We start from the raw sequence: 23,955 nt of genomic DNA, 5'->3' as shown, positions 1-23,955 counted from the left end.
TCCTAAGTATGTGTTGGTGAGGTGAGTGTGGGCTGAGCTTCATTACTGTACCAGTGCGTGTCCTATGTAGGTGGTGGTGGGGTGAGTGTGGGCTGAGCTTCATTACTGTACCAGTGTGTGTCCTATGCAGGTGGTGGTGAGGTGAGTGTGGGCTGAGCTTCATTACTGTACCAGTGTGTGTCCTAAGTATGTGGTGTTGGGGTGAGTGTGGGCTGAGCTTCATTACTGTACCAGTGTGTGTCTTACGTAGGTGGTGGTCAGGTGAGTTGTGAGGTGAGTGTGGGCTGAGCTTCATTACTGTACCAGTGTGTGTCCTATGTAGGGGGTGGTGAGGTGAGCGTGGGCTGAGCTTCATTACTGTACCAGTGTGTGTCCTAAGTATGTGGTGGTGGGGTGAGTGTGGGCTGAGCTTCATTACTGTACCAGTGTGTGTCCAACGTAGGTGGTGGACAGGTGAGTTGTGAGGTGAGTGTGGGCTGAGCTTCATTACTGTACCAGTGTGTGTCCTATGTAGGGGGTGGTGAGGTGAGCGTGGGCTGAGCTTCATTACTGTACCAGTGTGTGTCCTAAGTATGTGGTGGTGAGGTGAGTGTGGGCTGAGCTTCATTACTGTACCAGTGTGTGTCCTAAATACGTGGTGGTGGGGTGAGTGTGGGCTGAGCTTCATTACTGTACCAGTGTGTGTCCTAAGTATGTGGTGGTGGGGTGAGTGTGGGCTGAGCTTCATTACTGTACCAGTGTGTGTCCTAAGTATGTGATGTTGGGGTGAGTGTGGGCTGAGCTTCATTACTGTACCAGTGTGTGTCCTAAGTATGTGATGTTGGGGTGAGTGTGGGCTGAGCTTCATTACTGTACCAGTGTGTGTCCTACGTAGGTGGTGGTCAGGTGAGTGTGGGCTGAGCTTCATTACTGTACCAGTGTGTGTCTTACGTAGGGGGTGGTGAGGTGAGTGTGGGCTGAGCTTCATTACTGTACCAGTGTGTGTCCTATGCAGGTGGTGGTGAGGTGAGTGTGGGCTGAGCTTCATTGCTGTACCAGTGTGTGTGCTATGTAGGGGGTGGTGAGGTGAGTGTGGGCTGAGCTTCATTACTGTACCAGTGTGTGTCCAACGTAGGTGGTGGACAGGTGAGTTGTGAGGTGAGTGTGGGCTGAGCTTCATTACTGTACCAGTGTGTGTCCTATATAGGTGTTGGTGAGGTGAGTGTGGGCTGAGCTTCATTACTGTACCAGTGTGTGTCCTAAGTATGTGGTGGTGAGGTGAGTGTGGGCTGAGCTTCATTACTGTACCAGTGTGTGTCCTAAGTATGTGTTGGGGTGAGTGTGGGCTGAGCTTCATTACTGTATCAGTGTGTGTCCTACGCAGGTGGTGGTGAGGTGAGTGTGGGCTGAGCTTCATTACTGTACCAGTGTGTGTCCAACGTAGGTGGTGGACAGGTGAGTTGTGAGGTGAGTGTGGGCTGAGCTTCATTACTGTACCAGTGTGTGTCCTATATAGGTGTTGGTGAGGTGAGTGTGGGCTGAGCTTCATTACTGTACCAGTGTGTGTCCTAAGTATGTGGTGGTGAGGTGAGTGTGGGCTGAGCTTCATTACTGTACCAGTGTGTGTCCTAAGTATGTGGTGTTGGGGTGAGTGTGGGCTGAGCTTCATTACTGTACCAGTGTGTGTCCTATGTATGTGGTGGTGAGGTGAGTGTGGGCTGAGCTTCATTACTGTACCAGTGTGTGTCCTATGTAGGTGGTGGTGGGGTGAGTGTGGGCTGAGCTTCATTACTGTACCAGTGTGTGTCCTATGCAGGTGGTGATGAGGTGAGTGTGGGCTGAGCTTCATTACTGTACCAGTGTGTGTCCTATGTAGGTGGTGGTGAGGTGAATGTGGGCTGAGCTTCATTACTGTACCAGTGTGTGTCCTAAGTATGTGGTGGTGAGGTGAGTGTGGGCTGAGCTTCATTACTGTACCAGTGTGTGTCCTATGTAGGTGGTGAGGTGAGTTGTGAGGTGAGTGTGGGTTGAGCTTCATTACTGTACCAGTGTGTGTCCTATGTAGGTGGTGAGGTGAGTTGTGAGGTGAGTGTGGGCTGAGCTTCATTACTGTACCAGTGTGTGTCCTATGTAGGGGGTGGTGAGGTGAGCGTGGGCTGAGCTTCATTACTGTACCAGTGTGTGTCCTAAGTATGTGGTGGTGGGGTGAGTGTGGGCTGAGCTTCATTACTGTACCAGTGTGTGTCCAACGTAGGTGATGGACAGGTGAGTTGTGAGGTGAGTGTGGGCTGAGCTTCATTACTGTACCAGTGTGTGTCCTATATAGGTGGTGGTGAGGTGAGTGTGGGCTGAGCTTCATTACTGTACCAGTGTGTGTCCTAAATATGTGGTGGTGGGGTGAGTGTGGGCTGAGCTTCGTTACTGTACCAGTGTGTGTCCTAAGTATGTGGTGGTGGGGTGAGTGTGGGCTGAGCTTCATTACTGTACCAGTGTGTGTCCTATGTAGGCGGCGGTTGGGTGAGTGTGGGCCAAGCGTCATTACTGTACCCGTGTGTGTCCTATGTAGGTGGTCATGGGGTGAGTGTGGGCCAAGCGTCATTACTGTACCAGTGTGTGTCCTAAGTATGTGGTGTTGGGGTGAGTGTGGGCTGAGCTTCATTACTGCACCAGTGTGTGTCCTACGTAGGTGGTGGTCAGGTGAGTTGTGAGGTGAGTGTGGGCTGAGCTTCATTACTGTACCAGTGTGTGTCATATGTAGGGGGTGGTGGGGTGAGTGTGGGCTGAGCTTCATTACTGTACCAGTGTGTGTCCAACGTAGGTGATGGACAGGTGAGTTGTGAGGTGAGCGTGGGCTGAGCTTCATTACTGTACCAGTGTGTGTCCTAAGTATGTGGTGATGGGGTGAGTGTGGGCCGAGCGTCATTACTGTACCAGTGTGTGTCCTAAGTATGTGGTGGTGAGGTGAGTGTGGGCTGAGCTTCATTACTGTACCAGTGTGTGTCCTATATAGGTGGTGGTGAGGTGAGTGTGGGCTGAGCTTCATTACTGTACCAGTGTGTGTGTCCTACGTATGTGGTGGTGGGGTGAGTGTGGGCTGAGCTTCAATACTGTACCAGTGTGTGTGTCCTACGTATGTGGTGGTGGGGTGAGTGTGGGCTGAGCTTCAATACTGTACCAGTGTGTGTCCTAAGTATGTGGTGGTGAGGTGAGTGTGGGCTGAGCATCATTACTGTACCAGTGTGTGTCCTACGTAGGTGGTGGTGAGGTGAGTTGTGAGGTGAGTGTGGGCTGAGCTTCATTCCACATGAATGAGAGTCAGCAGGGCTGTTGTGTCAGAAACACACATAAAACCTCCTGGAACTTTAGTTGTACTTATTGATGTAGTACTATGTGTTGTACTCATTGATGTAGTACTATGTGTTGCACTTCTTGATGTAGTACTATGTGTCGTACTTATTGATGTAGTACTATGTGTCGTACTTATTGATGTAGTACTATGTGTCGTACTTATTGATGTAGTACTATGTGATGCACTTATTGATGTTATACTATGTGTTGCACTTATTCATGTAGTACTATGTGTTGTACTTATTCATGTAGTAGTATGTGTTGCACTTACTGATGTAGTACTATGTGTTGCACTTATTGATGTAGTACTATGTGTTGTACTTATTGATGTAATACTATGTGTTGCACTTATTCATGTAGTACTATGTGTTGTACTTATTGATGTAGTACTATGTGTTGTACTTATTGATGTAGTACTATGTGTCGCACTTATTGATGTAGTACTATGGGTCGTACTTATTGATGTAGTACTATGTGATGCACTTATTGATGTAGTACTATGTGTTGTGCTTATTGATGTAGTACTATGTGTTGAAATTATTGATGTAGTACTATGTGTTGAAATTATTGATGTAGTACTATGTGTTGTACTCATTGATGTAGTACTATGTGTTGCACTTATTGATGTAGTACTATGTGTTGAAATTATTGATGTAGTACTATGTGTTGTACTCATTGATGTAGTACTATGTGTTGCACTTATTGATGTAGTACTATGTGTCGTACTTATTGATGTAGTACTATGTGTTGCACTTATTGATGTAGTACTATGTGTTGCACTTATTGATGTAGTACTATGTGTCGTACTTATTGATGTAGTACTATGTGTTGTACTCATTGATGTAGTACTATGTGTTGCACTTATTGATGTAGTACTATGTGTTGCACTTATTCATGTAGTACTATGTGTTGTACTTATTCATGTAGTAGTATGTGTTGCACTTACTGATGTAGTACTATGTGTTGCACTTATTGATGTAGTACTATGTGTTGTACTTATTGATGTAGTACTATGTGTTGCACTTATTCATGTAGTACTATGTGTTGTACTTATTGATGTAGTACTATGTGTCGCACTTAGTGATGTAGTACTATGTGTCGTACTTATTGATGTAGTACTATGTGTCGCACTTATTGATGTAGTACTATGTGTCGTACTTATTGATGTAGTACTATGTGTCGCACTTATTGATGTAGTACTATGTGTCGTACTTATTGATGTAGTACTATGTGATGCACTTATTGATGTAGTACTATGTGTTGTACTTATTGATGTAGTACTATGTGTTGAAATTATTGATGTAGTACTATGTGTTGAAATTATTGATGTAGTACTATGTGTTGTACTCATTGATGTAGTACTATGTGTTGCACTTATTGATGTAGTACTATGTGTTGCACTTATTGATGTAGTACTATGTGTTGTACTTATTCATGTAGTACTATGTGTCGTACTTATTGATGTAGTACTATGTGTTGTACTCATTGATGTAGTACTATGTGTTGTACTTATTGATGTAGTACTATGTGTTGAAATTATTGATGTAGTATTATGTGTTGTACTTATTGATGTTGTGTAAAACGTGAATAAAAACAGAATGCTATGATTAGCAAATCCTTTCCCACCTCTATCCAGCTGAATCCACTACACAGACCAGATATTTAATCTTCTACCTGATAAACTTTATTGTTTGTTGTAAATATTCCCTCATGTGAATGTGATGCTGCAACACGTCCCAAAGAAGCTGGGACAGGGGCGTGTTCACCACTGTGTTACACCACCTTTCCTTTTAACAACGCACAATAAGCGTTTGGGAACCGAGGACACTAATTGACCTTTCGCAAAGTCCCGCCCCCCTTAGTTACTGTTGCTATGCCCGTCAAGCATTTCAGAACTATCCAGGAAGTAGCCGGAAAACACCAAAACCTGAAGGAAGACATCAGCGCATTGTGTGGGTGAAAGTAGCGGTAATAACACGTTAGCTGTATTAGCTATCAATAATAGCTAGCAGCTAGCTTAGCTCGGAGCAGGCAGGTATTGGTGGTGATTCTGGATGGATGAAGCTGGCCATGGGTGGGGGTCTGCTAGCTGGCCATGGGTGGGGGTCTGCTAGCTGGCCATGGGTGGGGGTCTGCTATACTGCCAAATCTGTTGCCCACATTGCGCTTCTTGCGTTCTGGGTTTGGGGAAGGGAAAGAAAATTAGACCCCTCCAAACTTTTCACATATCTAGGATCCGATCTGCAGATCCCATAGGCCCACCGTTTCAGCATTTTGTTGTGTGTTTGAAAGCTTGACGGACCTCCCTCACATAGGAACCGTTGCTAAGGTAGGATTGGACCAGCACCGTTCTGGGGCGGTACTTTGCGAAAGGTCAATTGTTGAAGCTTTGTAGGTGGACTTCTTTCCCATTCTTGCTTGATGTACGGCTTCAGTTGCTCAACAGTCCGGGGTCTCCGTTGTCGTATTGTGTGCTTCATAATGCGCCACACATGTTCAATGGGAGACAGGTCTGGACTGCAGGCAGGCCAGTCCAGTACCCGCACTCTTTTACTACGAAGCCCCGCTGGTGGAACACCTGCAGAATGTGGCTTGGCATTGTCTTGCTGAAATAAGCAGGGACGTCCCTGAAAAAGACGTCGCTTGGATGGCAGCATATGTTGCTCCAAAACCTGTATGGACCTTCAGCATTAATGGTGCCTTCACAGATGTGCAAGTTACCCATGATGCCATGGGGCACTAACACCCCCCCCCCCCATACCATCACAGCTGCTGGCTTTTGGACTCTGGGCTGATAACAATCTGGACGGTCCTCTTTAGCCCGGAGGACACGACGTCCATGATTTCCAGAAACAATGTGAAATGTGGACTCGTCAGACCACAGCACACTTGTCCACTTTGCATCAGTCCATCTCAGATGAGCTCGGGCCAGAGAAGCCGGTGGTGTTTCTGGGTGGTGTTGATATCTGGCTTTGGCTTTGCATGGTAGTTTTAACTTGCACTTGTAGATGTGGTGACCAACTGTGTTAACTGACGATGGTTTTCCCAAGTGTTCCTGAGCCCACGTGGTCATATCCTTTACACAATGATGTGGGTTTTTAATGCAGTGCTGCCTGAGGGGTCGAAGGTCACGGGCATCCAATGTTGGTTTTGGGCCTTGCCGCTTACATGCAGAGATTTCTCCGGATTCTCTGAATCTTGTGATGATATTATGGACTGGAGATGATGAAATCCCTAAATTCCTTGCAGTTGTACGTTGAGAAACGCTGTTCTTAAACTGTTGGACTATTTGCTCACACAGTTGTTCACAAAGTGCTGAACCTCGCCCCATCCTTGCTTGTGAACAACTGAGCCTTTCAGGGATGCTCCTTTTATACCCAATCAGGACCCTCCCCTGTTTCCAGTTAACCTGTTCACCTGTGGAATGTTCCACACAGGTGTTTTCTGAGCATTCCTCAACTTTCCCGGTCTTTTGTTGCCCCCGTCCCAACTTCTTTGGAACGTGTTGCAGGCATCACATTCACAGTGAGGGAATATTTGCAAAAAACAATAAAGTTTATCAGTTTGAACATTAAATATCTTGTCTTTGTAGTGGATTCAACTGAATATAGGTGGGAAAGGATTTGCAAATCATTGTATTGTGTTTTTATTCACGTTTTACACAACGTCCCAACTTCACTGGACTTGGGGTTTGTATATATAAACTATATAAAATACTATATATAAACTTTATAAAATACTATATGTGAACTTTATAAAATACTATATATCAACTTCATAAAATACTATATATCAACTTTATAAAATACTATACATAAACTATATAAAATACCATATATATATATATATATATATATATATATATAAAACGTTTTTAAAATACTAGATATGCATGTAAAATCTTCAGGATTGTAGCTTTAAAGTATGCCGTCCATACCTCTACAGGTCATAGAGGTCATGTCCAGCTGGTATCCATGGTAACAGTCACAGGTGTAACCCTCGGAAACGCGGATACACCTGCCATTCTCACAGCCGTGCAGTATCCCACAATCCTCTGCTGCGTTCAGCCCTGCGAACGAATCATAACGCCCTGAAAAAGAGAGGAAGACAAGTCAGCGTTATGCCTATAGTCTGTCATCACAAATGACACATGACTGAGAGACACACTCACATTATCAACCTGTCTCAGGCAGGCAGACAGGTAAGAGGGAAAGACAGAGAAACAAAATGATAGACAGACACTAAAGACAGACAGGCAGACAGGCAGGCAGACAGACAGACAGACAGACAGACAGGCAGGCAGGCAGGCAGGCAGACAGGCAGACAGACAGACAGACAGGCAGACAGACAGACAGACAGACAGACAGACAGGCAGGCAGACAGGCAGGCAGGCAGGCAGGCAGGCAGGCAGGCAGGCAGGCAGGCAGGCAGGCAGGCAGGCAGACAGACAGACAGACAGACAGACAGACAGACAGACAGACAGACAGACAGACAGATAAGGTCTGTGATACTGAATTGAAATGAAATCACATTCAGTTGAGATTTGACGATGGTGGGAATCGTTGGCGACTGTACAGTTTAGGTTCGGAGAGCAGTTGTCAACGGTTACGGCGACACACTGCCATGCTGGAGTGTGTGACGATAAAAGGAGAACTTAAATCACTCTCACCTCTTCCTCTCCCTCACCTGGTCACAATAACTCCTGCCCTACTGAGGGCTTTGGCCTTGGTAATGTTCTCACTTCAGTACTGGATCTGTTCAGTATTGCATCTGTTCAGTATTGGATCTGTTCAGTATTGCATCTGTTCAGTATTTCATCTTTTCAGTATTTGATCTATTCTTCTACTGTGTCCTCTACTGTGTCCCGTACTGTGCTGCGAATTGGTTGTGAGAAGGGCAACGTAAAGTTTATTATCAGTTCATCATCTCTATCACGGAGTTGATGTGTCACGCAACACAGTTGTCAGGCATTGTCTGTGCTGTCGCTGATGACGCCGGATGTTGAAATCGCACCAACAATGCTGATCAACACTGATCAATACTGACCAATACTGACAATACTGACCAATACTGACAATACTCAACAATACCAATGAATACTGAAGAATGCTGAAAGACACTGATAAGTATTGAACAATACTGACCAATACTGACCAATACTGATCAATACTGACCAATACTGATCAATACTGAGCAACACTGAACAATACTGAGCAATACTGAATAATACTGAGCAATACTGAATAATACTGAACAATACTGACCAATACTGAGCAACATTGAACAATACTGAGCAATACTGAATAATACTGAGCAATATTGAACAATACTGACCAATACTGACCAATACTGATAAGCCAAAACTTTCCTGATGTTTGGCATGAGCCTCTCGTACATTGATTTTCTGAGGTCCAGACACACTAAACATGCTGAATCTATTCACATGAGTCTCACCTGAAGACTGCCCATTAAAAATAACAGGTCACATGGTTGCAATGTTGACGTTTGTTGCAAGTCATAGCCCTGTCTCTCTCCTCCAGGAAGTGGGGGATAGACGCTGTGCTCATGTGCTAAGTCTGTAACCATATTCGGCTATGGAGGCGCCTCCCCCAAAAAAATAACCTTTAAAAAAAAAAGTAAAACATCAGTGTGTGGCTGCAGCCACGACATTTCAATACTGGATCACAGATCAGAAGAACCTCTTTTTCTAAAATGTCATAAAGTTAAAGGTTTGAATGGGTTTTGGAGAAATGAACGGTCATGAAGCAATGCACCAGCAGTGCTTCAGGAACAACTAAACCCAGGACAACATCTCCAGGCTAATGGCCTGCTGGAGCTAGGTGTTCATCCTGCTATGCTTACATCACAGAGCACCAGCGGTGCTTCAGGAACAACTAAACCCAGGACAACATCTCCAGGCTAATGGCCTGCTGGAGCTAGCTGTTCATCCTGCTATGCTTACATCACAGAGCACCAGCGGTGCTTCAGGAACAACTAAACCCAGGACAACATCTCCAGGCTAATGGCCTGCTGGAGCTAGGTGTTCATCCTGCTATGCTTACATCACAGAGCACCAGCGGTGCTTCAGGAACAACTAAACCCAGGACAACATCTCCAGGCTAATGGCCTGCTGGAGCTAGGTGTTCATCCTGCTATGCTTACATCACAGAGCACCAGCGGTGCTTCAGGAACAACTAAACCCAGGACAACATCTCCAGGCTAATGGCCTGCTGGAGCTAGCTGTTCATCCTGCTATGCTTACATCACAGAGCACCAGCGGTGCTTCAGGAACAAATAAACCCTGGACAACAATTCCAGGCTAATGGCCTGCTGCAGCTAGGTGTTCATCCTGGTATGCTTACATCACAGAGCATCAGCGGTGCTTCAGGAACAACTAAACCCTGGACAACAATTCCAGGCTAACGGCCTGCTGGAGCTAGCTGTTCATCCTGCTATGCTTACATCACAGAGCACAAGCACCAGTCTGCCATGTTTTTAACCTCTACATGGTCTTAACCTGAACATATCAGCAAACTCACTAACACGGTCAAGGGTGCTGTTTCTCTTTAAACATAATTCAACAGAAGTCACCTCAAACATCTGATTCAACACAGAATTAATCTCAGATGGGCTGTATCTGTTGCGTGCTTTTTTGTCCTGTTAAGCTAACTGAGTAAAAAAGTCTTTTCATTTCACGTCTATAAAATGAAAAGGCTATTTGCATTTCTGTCAGAAAAAGTGACTTCTTCTAAATGTTATCCCATCAACAGGGTGACATTTGTCACCCCACAGACTTGATTCAGCATCTGTGGACATTAAAACGTGCTAGCGTTAAACATGGCGGCTCTCCTCCGATTACCATTTGAAACGATGCAGCCAAACTTTCATCATTGACGAGTGACTCACTCTCATAGACCCTCTGCGGTGGTCCTTCTCTCCTGTCAGTGAAAGGAGGGAAGGGAGGTACCGCCCTCCATGGTTCCTCCTCTTCCTCCTCCTCTTCCTCCTCCTGGGTGTAGGGTCCAGCCCCGGGGAGTGGGGCCAGGCTGAGAGGGAGGCCCTCAGGCCGGGAGGGCGGTGGAGGGCGGACCCCAAAGGCCCTCTCAGAGCGGGGGTCTGCGGGGAGACGAAAGGAGGGGGGTCTGGGAGGTGTGCTGTCAGGGGGGGCATAGTCCCCCTCATCATAGTAACCATCCACACTGAGAGAGAGAGAGAGAGAGAGAGAGAGAGAGAGAGAGAGAGAGAGAGAGAGATGATCCATCTTCCACAGAAATGACATTACACCAGCTGGTATGTATGTGTGTGTGTGATGTGTGTGTTCTGTTGTGTTTGTGTGGGTTAGTCTGTATATGTATGTATGTGTGCACACATGTGGCTGTTTGTGCGTAGCAGATTTGTACCCATATCCTGGCCTCCTGTATGTTCCTGGAGTCCTCCCTCTGAATCCTGGTCTGCTGCCCGCTGATGGTGTGTAGTCATCATAATCGCTGCCACCGTAGTCTCTGCCCGGAGCTACAGCTACAGGGAAGGAGTCTGAACCATAGGGGGCGCCGAAGGGAGGACCTGAATTAGAGAGTAGAGTGGAGTAGGATGAATTTCTATGAATCACATATTCTATATGCACTGGATTAAACCTGATCATTCATACCGGTGATAGTGGATCCAGTTTAGAGTCATAGAGGACTGGATTACATCTGGATCCAGTTTAGAGTCATAGAGGACTGGATTAAATCTGATCATTCATACTGGTGACTCTGGATCCAGTTTAGAGTCATAGAGGACTGGATTAAATCTGGATCCAGTTTAGAGTCATAGAGGACTGGATTACATGTGGATTCAGTTTAGAGTCATAGAGGACTGGATTAAATCTGGATCCAGTTTAGAGTCATAGAGGACTGGATTACATCTGGATCCAGTATAGAGTCATAGAGGACTGGATTAAATCTGGATCCAGTTTAGAGTCATCGAAGACTGGATTAAATCTGATCATTCATACTGGTGACTCTGGATCCAGTTTAGAGTCATAGAGGACTGGATTAAATCTGGATCCAGTTTAGAGTCATAGAGGACTGGATTAAATCTGGATCCAGTTTAGAGTCATCGAAGACTGGATTAAATCTGATCATTCATACTAGTGACTCTGGATCCAGTTTAGAGTCATAGAGGACTGGATTAAATCTGGATCCAGTTTAGAGTCATAGAGGACTGGATTACATCTGGATCCAGTTTAGAGTCATAGAGGACTGGATTAAATCTGATCATTCATACTGGTGACTCTGGATCCAGTTTAGAGTCATAGAGGACTGGATTATATCTGGATCCAGTTTAGAGTCATAGAGGACTGGGTTACATCTGGATCCAGTTTAGCATCATAGAGGACTGCAGTCTATTCCAGGATGCATTGGGAAAGAAACAATTCTACCCATCTTCACCATAAAAACCGTGTTTATAAATTCCTCGGCAGGCCATGTGGTGTGTCCTGTGTAGCTGACGTGTGTTTGGCGTGAGAGGAAACCAGGGGAACCCGGGGAGAACAGAAGAACTGGAGCCAAACTCAAAACCCTTACACACAGATAAACACCGAAACTACAGCAAACCTGCTCCTCCTCTTCCTCTGCTGTCTGGACTCAGAGCCGGACCCGCTTCTGGTCTGTACGGGTCAGGAAAGGGTGGCGGCAGAACAGAGCTGCACAGATTAGCGTAGTCCTCTGATGGAGAGAGAGAGAGAGAGAGAGAGAGAGAGAGAGAGAGAGAGAGAGAACATGTTCAGGTTTCTCTATAAAAACAGAAAAGTGCTCTGGACTCTAGAACCAAGAAGCAGGAAAAAACAAGAATTAAACAGAACACTACAGAAAACCAAAGACGGGGGCGGTGTAGCTGCCCCAGTACCTATTCTGTTTCTGTCAACAAACGTGTCCAGATGAACTGTGGTCCTCGTGTCTGTGGTACTTGCAGAAGGCGACATCGGTGGTGCAGCGAGGTCCGTTTGCCACCCTCGGCGCTACAGACACAGTGTCGTCTGCCTGGACATTCCAGAGAAGCTTGTTCTAAGCTGACACTATGAGTAACATCACTGGTCGTCGGGGGGGCTTAATAGATCCCCTGGCACTTATCACAAAGAGTAGGGGGTCCCCGGTGTCCTGGTGAGATTTCCAACCTGGCTCTCTCCATCTGGCCACCTCATTACCCCCCATGTAACTGGCTCAATGACTCCTCCCTCTCCACCTCAAGCTGATGTGTGGTGAGCGTTCTGCTGCAACATGGCTGTCGTGCACCACCCAGGTGGTGCTCCACATGGGTGGCGGTTGAAGTGAGTTACCCCCTTCCCTGTGAAGCGCTGGCTGTCTGGAAAAGCTCTGTATGAATGAAATGATTATTATTATCATATGTAAATATGGGCGTGGCCATTAATGAGAGTTACAGTGATCATGTGTACTATTCACAGAGGCTTGGAGAATGTTTGCGATCCCAGCATTGTAAGATGGTGATACATGTACTCTTAGCCCCCACCCCCCGCCCCCGCCCCCCGGTCAGGGATGGTTGTTCCCTCTTCACATAGATCATAGATGGCCTCTTTGACTTCCTCTTCAAACCAGCGTTCCCTGGGCCCTAAGAGTACATCTCTCATCACCATCTTACAATGCGGTGATCGCCCCTGGTCCCTATGGCTGGGTGGATCCTGGGAGCCAGATGCTGTAGTTGCAGGAGGATCCCAGGCCTGTTGGGGGAGCTGTGGGCCTGGGGGGTATTGGCTCCCGCTTTCAAGCCACGCCAGCGGATGCTCAGGAAGGATCTGTGGTTTCGGGGAGCACCTGTAGCGGGCTTACGGGTGCACGTACGGGATGCATTCGTGGGTTTGGGGCTTGGGTTGGGGGTTGGGGAGTGCATGTCGCTGGGTCAGGTTGGGTCTGCTCACCTTGGGGGAGGGGGCAGCAGTCACATGTCTGCCTGCGTGCCATTGGGGGGTGTCAAGCCAGATGGCACACCCCATCAACAATCTGGTCGTGGTCGCCAGGCCGGCACTTGAGCCCAGCCGGGCGTGCCCTGGGGGGGCTACCCGGGTGTGGTCCTGGACTTTCCAGGTGTGGTCTCCTCGCTGTTCTCGGCATGTGGGGTGCTTCTCCCTGGGGGGCCAGGTGGCAGGTGGGGGGACATTGGCCGACGCCTCAACAGGGGGCGCTTCTTTTGCTAATGGGACTGGAATGGAGCTTCCAGGATTCCAGAACCAGCTTTGAAACCCACATTTCTTAATCATTAACACCCGGTTCTTGATATTCTGGAACCGGTTCTCAAACCAACCCTACTATGTAGTCTCTGACCTCTGCCTCCCCGTCTCACCTGAGTCGCTGGCGGGGCAGAGAGCACACTGCAGCCCCCAGCCCTCCCCGTAGAGACAGCAGCAGTCTATGTAGGTGACCTGAAAACCCATCAGAGGACTTTGACACACCAGGTCTGCTGTGACGTGCTGCCAGCAGAAAGACACGTTCTCATCTGAGAGACAGACAGACAGACAGACAGACAGACAGACAGACAGACGAAGAGAGAGATAGAGGGGTTGAAGAAAAGACTGAAAACTGTTTACCTGTGTGTCCACATGTGTGTGGCAAGGCTATCATAGTTAACTAAAACTAAACCAACAACTAAAACTAAACCAACAACTAAAACTAAACCAACAACTAAAACTAAACCAACAACTAAAACTAAACCAACAACTAAAACTAAACCAACAACTAAAACTAAACCAACAACTAAAACTAAACCAACAACTAAAACTAAACCAACAACTAAAACTAAACCAACAACTAAAACTAAACCAACAACTAAAACTAAACCAACAACTAAAACTAAACCAACAACTAAAACTAAACCAACAACTAAAACTAAACCAACAACTAAAACTAAACCAACAACTAAAACTAAACCAACAACTAAAACTAAACCAACAACTAAAACTAAAACATTTTAGTTGACAAATGGAAATAAAAACGGAACTTTAGAGGTCACACAAGGTTCAATCAGTTCATGTGGACACAACGGCTATTGACACACCTCTGCAGTCCCACCTGCCTGCAGGTGTCCCACCCTTATAAACAATACAGTGTCCTCACCTGACTGCAGGTGTCCCACCCTTATAAACAATACAGTGTCCTCATCTGACTGCAGGTGTCCCCACCCTTATAAACAATACAGTGTCCTCACCTGACTGCAGGTGTCCCACCCTTATAAACAATACAGTGTCCTCATCTGACTGCAGGTGTCCCACCCTTATAAACAATACAGTGTCCTCACCTGACTGCAGGTGTCCCCACCCTTATAAACAATACAGTGTCCTCACCTGACTGCAGGTGTCCCCACCCTTATAAACAATACAGTGTCCTCACCTGACTGCAGGTGTCCCACCCTTATAAACAATACAGTGTCCTCACCTGACTGCAGGTGTCCCACCCTTATAAACAATACAGTGTCCTCATCTGACTGCAGGTGTCCCCACCCTTATAAACAATACAGTGTCCTCACCTGACTGCAGGTGTCCCACCCTTATAAACAATACAGTGTCCTCACCTGACTGCAGGTGTCCCACCCTTATAAACAATACAGTGTCCTCACCTGACTGCAGGTGTCCCACCCTTATAAACAATACAGTGTCCTCATCTGACTGCAGGTGTCCCCACCCTTATAAACAATACAGTGTCCTCACCTGACTGCAGGTGTCCCCACCCTTATAAACAATACAGTGTCCTCACCTGACTGCAGGTGTCCCACCCTTATAAACAATACAGTGTCCTCATCTGACTGCAGGTGTCCCACCCTTATAAACAATACAGTGTCCTCATCTGACTGCAGGTGTCCCACCCTTATAAACAATACAGTGTCCTCACCTGACTGCAGGTGTCCCCACCCTTATAAACAATACAGTGTCCTCACCTGACTGTGGGTGTCCCACCCTTATAAACAATACAGTGTCCTCATCTGACTGCAGGTGTCCCCACCCTTATAAACAATACAGTGTCCTCACCTGACTGCAGGTGTCCCACCCTTATAAACAATACAGTGTCCTCATCTGACTGCAGGTGTCCCACCCTTATAAACAATACAGTGTCCTCATCTGACTGCAGGTGTCCCACCCTTATAAACAATACAGTGTCCTCATCTGACTGCAGGTGTCCCCACCCTTATAAACAATACAGTGTCCTCACCTGACTGCAGGTGTCCCACCCTTATAAACAATACAGTGTCCTCACCTGACTGCAGGTGTCCCACCCTTATAAACAATACAGTGTCCTCACCTGACTGCAGGTGTCCCACCCTTATAAACAATACAGTGTCCTCATCTGACTGCAGGTGTCCCCACCCTTATAAACAATACAGTGTCCTCACCTGACTGCAGGTGTCCCCACCCTTATAAACAATACAGTGTCCTCACCTGACTGCAGGTGTCCCACCCTTATAAACAATACAGTGTCCTCATCTGACTGCAGGTGTCCCACCCTTATAAACAATACAGTGTCCTCATCTGACTGCAGGTGTCCCACCCTTATAAACAATACAGTGTCCTCACCTGACTGCAGGTGTCCCCACCCTTATAAACAATACAGTGTCCTCACCTGACTGTGGGTGTCCCACCCTTATAAACAATACAGTGTCCTCATCTGACTGCAGGTGTCCCCACCCTTATAAACAATACAGTGTCCTCACCTGACTGCAGGTGTCCCACCCTTATAAACAATACAGTGTCCTCATCTGACTGCAGGTGTCCCACCCTTATAAACAATACAGTGTCCTCATCTGACTGCAGGTGTCCCACCCTTATAAACAATACAGTGTCCTCACCTGACTGCAGGTGTCCCCACCCTTATAAACAATACAGTGTCCTCACCTGACTGCAGGTGTCCCCACCCTTATAAACAATACAGTGTCCTCACCTGACTGCAGGTGTCCCCACCCTTATAAACAATACAGTGTCCTCACCTGACTGCAGGTGTCCCACCCTTATAAACAATACAGTGTCCTCACCTGACTGCAGGTGTCCCCACCCTTATAAACAATACAGTGTCCTCACCTGACTGCAGGTGTCCCACCCTTATAAACAATAGTGTCCTCACCTGACTGCAGGTGTCCTCACCCTTATAAACAATACAGTGTCCTCATCTGACTGCAGGTGTCCCTTATAAACAATACAGTGTCCTCATCTGACTGCAGGTGTCCCACCCTTATAAACAATACAGTGTCCTCACCTGACTGCAGGTGTCCCACCCTTATAAACAATACAGTGTCCCCATCTGACTGCAGGTGTCCCCACCCTTATAAACAATACAGTGTCCTCACCTGACTGCAGGTGTCCCCACCCTTATAAACAATACAGTGTCCTCACCTGACTGCAGGTGTCCCACCCTTATAAACAATAGTGTCCTCACCTGACTGCAGGTGTCCTCACCCTTATAAACAATAGTGTCCTCACCTGTACACATGAATGGTACACATGTGAATAGTACACATGACCATTGTATCTCTAATTAATGGTCACGCCCATATTTGCATATGAAACTGGCCATTGTTTGGGTCGTTATGCCACTGTATTGTTTATAAGGGTGGGGACACCTGCAGTCACTGTATTGTTTATAAAAACGTATAAAAAAACGTAATTACTAGTGAATTAGTAACGATCAAGATGTCACTTTAGTATGGGGAACATATTCTAAGTAACAACAACTTAATTTACAGTAATGTAACACTATGAACACTTGTAGTTGTGTGTGTTGTTATGTAAGAACAGAGCATATTCATTAAGTGTTAGTAAGGGAGAATAACTCTTCTTGTGGTACTACCACCTTATAAAAGCCATACTAAGCAAAGCATATTGAGGTGGTCCTACTAATAAGCAATACTTCTGAGGTTATAGAGGGAAAACTCATAGTTAATGGCTTACTGGTTGTATAATAAGGCCATGCAGAATAAGGCATTAATGAGTATGTAATAATGACCAATTAAGAGCCAATATGTTGCTAATTTGCATGCTAATAAGCACCTAATTAATGGTGACTACGTTCCCCATACTAAAGTGTTACCACCTGTTCTACTATAATACCGGTTCAACTGTAATAGCCATTCTACTATAATACCTGTTCAACTGTAATACCTGTTCTACTATAATACCTGTTCTATTGTAATAGCCATTCTACTGTAATAACTGTTCTACTGTAATAACTGTTCTACTGTAATACCTGTTCCATTGTAATACCCATTCTATTGTAATACCTGTTCTACTGTAATAGCCATTCTACTGTAATAACTGTTCTACTGTAATACCTGTTCTACTGTAATAACTGTTCTACTGTAATACTGGTTCTACTATAATACCTGTTCTACTGTAATAGCCATTCTACTGTAATAACTGTTCTACTGTAATACCTGTTCTACTGTAATAACTGTTCTACTGTAATACCTGTTCCATTGTAATACCTGTTCTACTATAATACCTGTTCCATTGTAATAGCTGTTCTACCATAATACCTGTTCCACTGTAATACATGTTCCACTGTAATACCCATTCTATTGTAATACCTGTTCCACTGTAATACCTGTTCCATTGTAATACCTGTTCTATTGTAATACCTGTTCCACTGTAATACCTGTTCCATTGTAATACCTGTTCTACTATAATACCAGTTCCATTGTAATACCTGTTCCACTGTAATACCTGTTCTATTGTAATACCTGTTCCACTGTAATACCTGTTCTATTGTAATACCTGTTCCATTGTAATACCTGTTCCATTGTAATACCTGTTCTACTATAATACCAGTTCCATTGTAATACCTGTTCCATTGTAATACCTGTTCCACTGTAATACCTGTTCTATTGTAATACCTGTTCTATTGTAATACCTGTTCCACTGTAATACCTGTTCTATTGTAATACCTGTTCTATTGTAATACCTGTTCTTCTGTAATATGTATCCTTAAGTCCTTAAACCTTGTTCCTGACATATACCTCCATATTATCATAAGAAAAACTGAAACTGATGAAAATTAAAGTAAAACTAAACATTTTTAACAATAAAAACTAATATGAAACGAGGAAACCCACTCTGGAAACTTAATGAAACTAAACTGAAAACAAAAATAACAAACCAAATTAAAATAAAAGCTAATGTAAAATGTAAGACTGTAGACTGTATAAGTGTGGTGCGGAGTTACCCAGGGTGAGGTCGGAGGAGTTCACACAGTTGCGCTGAGTGTCATCCAACACCAGGGGGGGCTGACAGCTGCAGTAGTATGACCCAACCGTGTTTACACACACTCCTCCTGGACAGCTCTCCTCCGCCTCACACTCGTCATGATCTGAGACACACACACACACACACACACACACACACACACACAGACAGAGCAATACATGTTTGTATGTGTCCAAAACTCAGCTGCCAGACTGTTAACAAATTCCAAGAGACATAAACTCATCATTCCCATTCTTGCAACACTTCACCTGCTACCTGCTAGGTGTAGGCTAGCTGCTAGGTGTAGGCTACCTGCTGGGTGTAGGCTACCTGCTAGGCGTAGGCTAGCTAGTGGGTGTAGGCTAGCTGCTAGGTGTCGGCTACCTGCTGGGTGTAGGCTAGCTACTGAGTGTAGGCTACCTGCTGGGTGTAGGCTAGCTGCTACGTGTAGGCTACCTGCTATGTGTAGACTACCTGCTGGGTGTAGGGTAGCTGCTTGATGTAGGCTACCTGCTGGGTGTAGGCTACCTGCTAGGCGTAGGCTAGCTAGTGGGTGTAGGCTACCTGCTATGTGTAGGCTACCTGCTGGGTGTAGGCTAGCTGCTTGATGTAGCCTACCTGCTGGGTGTAGGGTACCTGCTATGTGTAGGCTACCTGCTGGGTGTAGGCTAGCTGCTAGGTGTCGGCTACCTACTGGGTGTAGGCTAGCTACTGAGTGTAGGCTACCTGCTGGGTGTAGGCTAGCTGCTACGTGTAGACTACCTGCTGGGTGTAGGCTACCTGCTATGTGTAGGCTACCTGCTGGGTGAGGCTAGCTGCTTGATGTAGGCTACCTGCTGGGTGTAGGATTGATTTTAAACGTTTACTAATTACTTTTAAAGCCCGACATGGCCTCGCTCCTGTAATGTTCTTCATAAAGACACAGGATTTGGAACCTCTTGCTAGCTCGGCTATCTGCTTTATTCTACTCCCTCAGTTCCAGTTTTACACACTTTCTCTTCTTCTTACTTCCTGTCTTTACATATCATCTGTTATACTGCCACCAACAAGTCACACATATGTATTGTTAACATAAACACCTTTACAACTCCTACATATACCACTGATTTCTTCACCCCCCATGGGCCTGGTCGCTGCCTGGTCACTGACTGCACTCCACAGGCAGGTCCTTGTTAACGGTTCCCTCAGACAGCCTCATTACTAAAGGCCACCTGGTGTTTCTTGTTAGAACCCCACAGCTGTGGACCTCCCTACCTGAGGAAATTAGGCTAGCAACCTCACTCCCTTCTTTTAACCTGAGTCACTCCTTTTTAACTTTTACAACAAGGTGTTCTTATAGTACATCTTTCTTATAGTCCATCTTTCTCATAGTCAATCTTTCTTATAGTCCATCTTTCTTACAGTACATCTCTCTCACATTACATCTTTCTTAGTCCATCTTTCTTATAGTCAGTCTTTCTTATAGTCCATCTTTCTTACAGTACATCTCTCTCACATTACATCTTTCTTAGTCCATCTTTCTTATAGACAGTCTTTCTTATAGTCCATTTTTCTTATAGTCCATCTTTCTTATAGTCCATCTTTCTTATAGTCCATCTTTCTTATAGTACATTTTTCTTATAGTCCATCTTTCTTATAGTCCATCTTTCTTATAGTACATTTTTCTTATAGTCCATCTTTCTTATAGTCCATCTTTCTTATAGTCCATCTTTCTTATAGTCCATCTTTCTTATAGTAAATTTTTCTTATAGTCCATCTTTCTTATAGTCCATCTTTCTTACAGTCCATCTTTCTTATAGTCCATCTTTCTTATAGTCCATCTTTCTTACAGTACATCTTTCTTATAGTCCATTTTTCTTATAGTACATCTTTCTTACAGTATTTCTTACAGTACATCTTTACTATAGTCCATCTTTCTTATAGTCCATCTTTCTTAAGGTCCATCTTTCTTACGGTCCATCTTTCTTATAGTTCATCTTTCTTATAGTACATCTTTCTTATAGTCCATCTTTCTTAAAGTCCATCTTTCTTATAGTCCATCTTTCTTATAGTCCATCTTTCTTATAGTCCATCTTTCTTATAGTCCATCTTTCTTAAAGTCCATCTTTCTTATAGTCCATCTTTCTTATAGTCCATCTTCCTTATAGTACATTTTTCTTATAGTCCATCTTTCTTATAGTCCATCTTTCTTATAGTACATTTTTCTTATAGTCCATCTTTCTTATAGTACATCTTTCTTATAGTACATCTTTCTTATAGTCCATCTTTCTTAAAGTCCATCTTTCTTATAGTCCATCTTTCTTATAGTCCATCTTCCTTATAGTACATTTTTCTTATAGTCCATCTTTCTTATAGTCCATCTTCCTTATAGTACATTTTTCTTATAGTCCATCTTCCTTATAGTACATTTTTCTTATAGTCCATCTTTCTTATAGTCCATCTTTCTTATAGTACATTTTTCTTATAGTCCATCTTTCTTATAGTCCATCTTTCTTATAGTACATTTTTCTTATAGTACATCTTTCTTATAGTACATTTTTCTTATAGTCCATCTTTCTTATAGTCCATCTTTCTTATAGTACATTTTTCTTAAAGTCCATCTTTCTTATAGTCCATCTGTTGTTGCCCAATTTTAAGTATTTTTTATATTGTTTACATCTTACACTTTTATAATTGTGTGATCGTAAGTGTGTTTGTGTGTGTGCGTGTGTGTGTGTGCGTGTGTGCATGTGTGCATGTGTGTGTGTACCCACCCACACACTCCAGCAGGACGGGGTCATAGACATATCCACTGTTGCAGTAGCAGGTGTATCCGGGGATGTTATTGACACAGGCTCCACTCTTACACACCTCTGGATGGAAACGCTTACACTCATCCACATCTGGCAACACACAGAGCACACAGAGCAACACACAACAGCAGGACATCACACTTACTATTATTATTATTATATTATTAATTTATTAAAGAGCAGGTTTATCAGCATGTGTGGGGGCAGAGAGGTTGTGTGTGTACTTATGTACATGTGTGTCCATGTATATATGTGTGCATGTATGTACTATTTGTGTGTGTGCATGTGTGTAGTATGCATGTGTGTTTATATAGTGCCTTGCATAAGTGTCCAACCCCACAAGTTTACACACCTGACAAATTATTCCTAAAACAAACTCAGGTAAACACAGCTGGACATAATTAGTGTGCAGCTGTAAGATATTAAAGTAAGGGTCTGGTTTATGGGTATAAAAGCACTCTGTGTAAAGTTCATTAGCCGGGTGTGAACTCCAAGCGTGCATATAAAAGCACGCTTGGAGTTTGCTACCAAGCATGAGAGAGACCCAGTTAGGATACGGGTAAAGGTTTTGTGGTCAGATGAGACCAAAGTTGAGCTTTTTGGCCAAAACTCAGTGTTTTATGTGGTACAAACCTAACACTGCTCATGTCCTAAAAAACACCCTCCCCACAGTGAAGCATGGTGGCGACATAATGCCATGGGGTTGCTTTTCCTCTGCAGGCACTGGGAACCTTGTTCAACTTGAGGGAAGAATGGATGGAGCTAAATACAGGGAACTACTGGAAGAAAACCTGTTGCAGTCTGCCATAAAACTGAAGCTTGGGAGAAGGTTCACCTTCCAGCAGGACAATGATCCTAAGCACAAGACTAAAGCAACAATGGAAAGGTGAACGTTTTGGAGTGGCCAAGTCAAAGTCCGGACCTCAACCCCATTGAAAATCTGTGGCACAGACTGAAAAATCGCAGTCCAGTGGTGCCATCCCACCAACCTGCGAGACCTGTATAACCTCAGCCAAGAATGGGCAAAAATTACTCCAGGAGAATGTGCAAAGCTTGTACATACTTACCCCAAGAGAATCATGGCTGTTACTGCAACGAAAGGGTACTCTACACAGTACTGATATGTGGGGGTTGGATACTTATGCAAGCACTATATTTTAGTTTTTAGTTTTTTAATAAAACGAAACATAATTAATTTAGGCTTGGGGAACATGCTGCTAGAGCTTATGGGTTCACAACAATAATACTGTTCAGGAACACATGTGTGAGGAACTCACACTCCAGAAATCAGTGATGGCTGTCAAGGGGGTTGAATACTTTTGCAAGGCACTGTAGAGATGTTGATGTGTGTACTGAGTGTGTCTACCTCTGTAGCTGAAGGCTCCTGCTCCACTGGTCACATATCCTCTCCCACTGGGACACAGAGACAGAAACTCGGCTGGACACACAAACAGTCATAGTCACTATCTTCACCAGGCCATGCTGTAAGTCAAGTGTGTGTGTGTGTGTGTGTGTGTGTGTGTGTGTGTGTGTGTGTGTCGGAGGCCAATCCCACAAACTACTGGACGAATCAGCCTAACTTGTTTTGTGCACTGCTGTGACTGCATGATGAAGAACTCTCGTGGCTGCCGTGATTAAAAACCTTCGAAAAATGTTTGTTCTTGCTATCTTCGCCATTCACTCTCTAGCTCGCTTGACCAACGCTGCTCTCTGTGGCTGCCTGATCTGAGTCAACCGTGTGTATGCGTGACTCACATCTACGGTTGACCCGGATCGGGCAGCGACAGTGTCAAACCCAACACATTATGTATTCAGGTATGAGGCCTGAAAGCAAACGAGAGGTCCGTTTCAGGTCATTCACTGCTGATCTCAGCACAGGAGAACTGGAGGAACACTGGAGGAACCAAAGATAGTTCTCCTCATTCACCTCACCACCACATGGCAGCGCCATAGTCTCCAGTGTTAAAACTCTGCTATAAGGATACAGTTTCAACTGAAGGATTAATCACAGCCACAGCTGGAAATCATCTCAGCAGCTACGATGAAACTCTTCCCACGGCTGAGCTACGTTTCCTACCGTTGTGTTATGGAGGAAGTCGGTCAGCAGAGCAGCAGCCGTTCACCTTCATCCAGTTCATATCATGAAAACCGCGACACTTAAACGTAGCGGGCATAGTGAGCCACGCCTTGTAGGGGTAGTAATAGCACTTCTCTACCTTGAAAGATTAGGTCAGTGAAGGGATGTGGGTCCCCATCCCCAGTGCCGTTGGTCTCGGTACCTACGTGGGTAGGTACTACGTGGATGCCTGTCCTGCTGAACAGAGTGGTTAGTGCGTTACACCCTGTCGTCCCAAAGGGTTCTTGGAGACGGCAACACATTCACTCCACGTACACTACGTGTCTGTCTCTCTCTAGATTGGTTTGTTTTCTGTTAGAAAACAATTTGTTCAGCGACCCACACACAGCCGCAAAGCTCTCGCACACCGCCTCTCTTCTTCTTCTTCTTTTCTTTTTTCCCCCCCTTCCCCCCAGTGTGTTAGAGAGCCTCACTCTGATTGGCTACAATGGAGGAGGCTTGCCTGATACTAACCCTATCATATACAACTATACTCAGAGTAG

The 23,955-nt window shown here is 45.0% G+C and overlaps 1 protein-coding gene across 7 annotated transcripts in view; it reads right to left on the bottom strand.

Annotated features, from left to right (window-relative positions):
- The window catches only part of LOC130115159 (latent-transforming growth factor beta-binding protein 4), a 171,190-nt gene that overhangs the window by 17,782 nt on the left and 129,453 nt on the right, over positions 1 to 23,955 (bottom strand). For all 7 annotated transcript variants that reach the window (XM_056282773.1, XM_056282776.1, XM_056282778.1 and 4 more), the window contains 8 exons: positions 22,703 to 22,774; positions 21,298 to 21,426; positions 18,525 to 18,668; positions 13,666 to 13,818; positions 11,925 to 12,035; positions 10,728 to 10,890; positions 10,234 to 10,526; positions 7,265 to 7,417 (listed from right to left, as the gene is read on the bottom strand). In XM_056282773.1, coding sequence (XP_056138748.1) covers positions 7,265 to 7,417; positions 10,234 to 10,526; positions 10,728 to 10,890; positions 11,925 to 12,035; positions 13,666 to 13,818; positions 18,525 to 18,668; positions 21,298 to 21,426; positions 22,703 to 22,774 — 1,218 coding nt within the window. The remainder of the gene's footprint in view (positions 1 to 7,264; positions 7,418 to 10,233; positions 10,527 to 10,727; positions 10,891 to 11,924; positions 12,036 to 13,665; positions 13,819 to 18,524; positions 18,669 to 21,297; positions 21,427 to 22,702; positions 22,775 to 23,955) is intronic.

Source organism: Lampris incognitus, chromosome 7, assembly GCF_029633865.1.
Source record: "Lampris incognitus isolate fLamInc1 chromosome 7, fLamInc1.hap2, whole genome shotgun sequence".
Taxonomy (NCBI): domain Eukaryota; kingdom Metazoa; phylum Chordata; class Actinopteri; order Lampriformes; family Lampridae; genus Lampris; species Lampris incognitus.
Note: the sequence above shows the minus strand (reverse complement) of the source record. Positions and strands in the feature narration are given on the sequence as shown.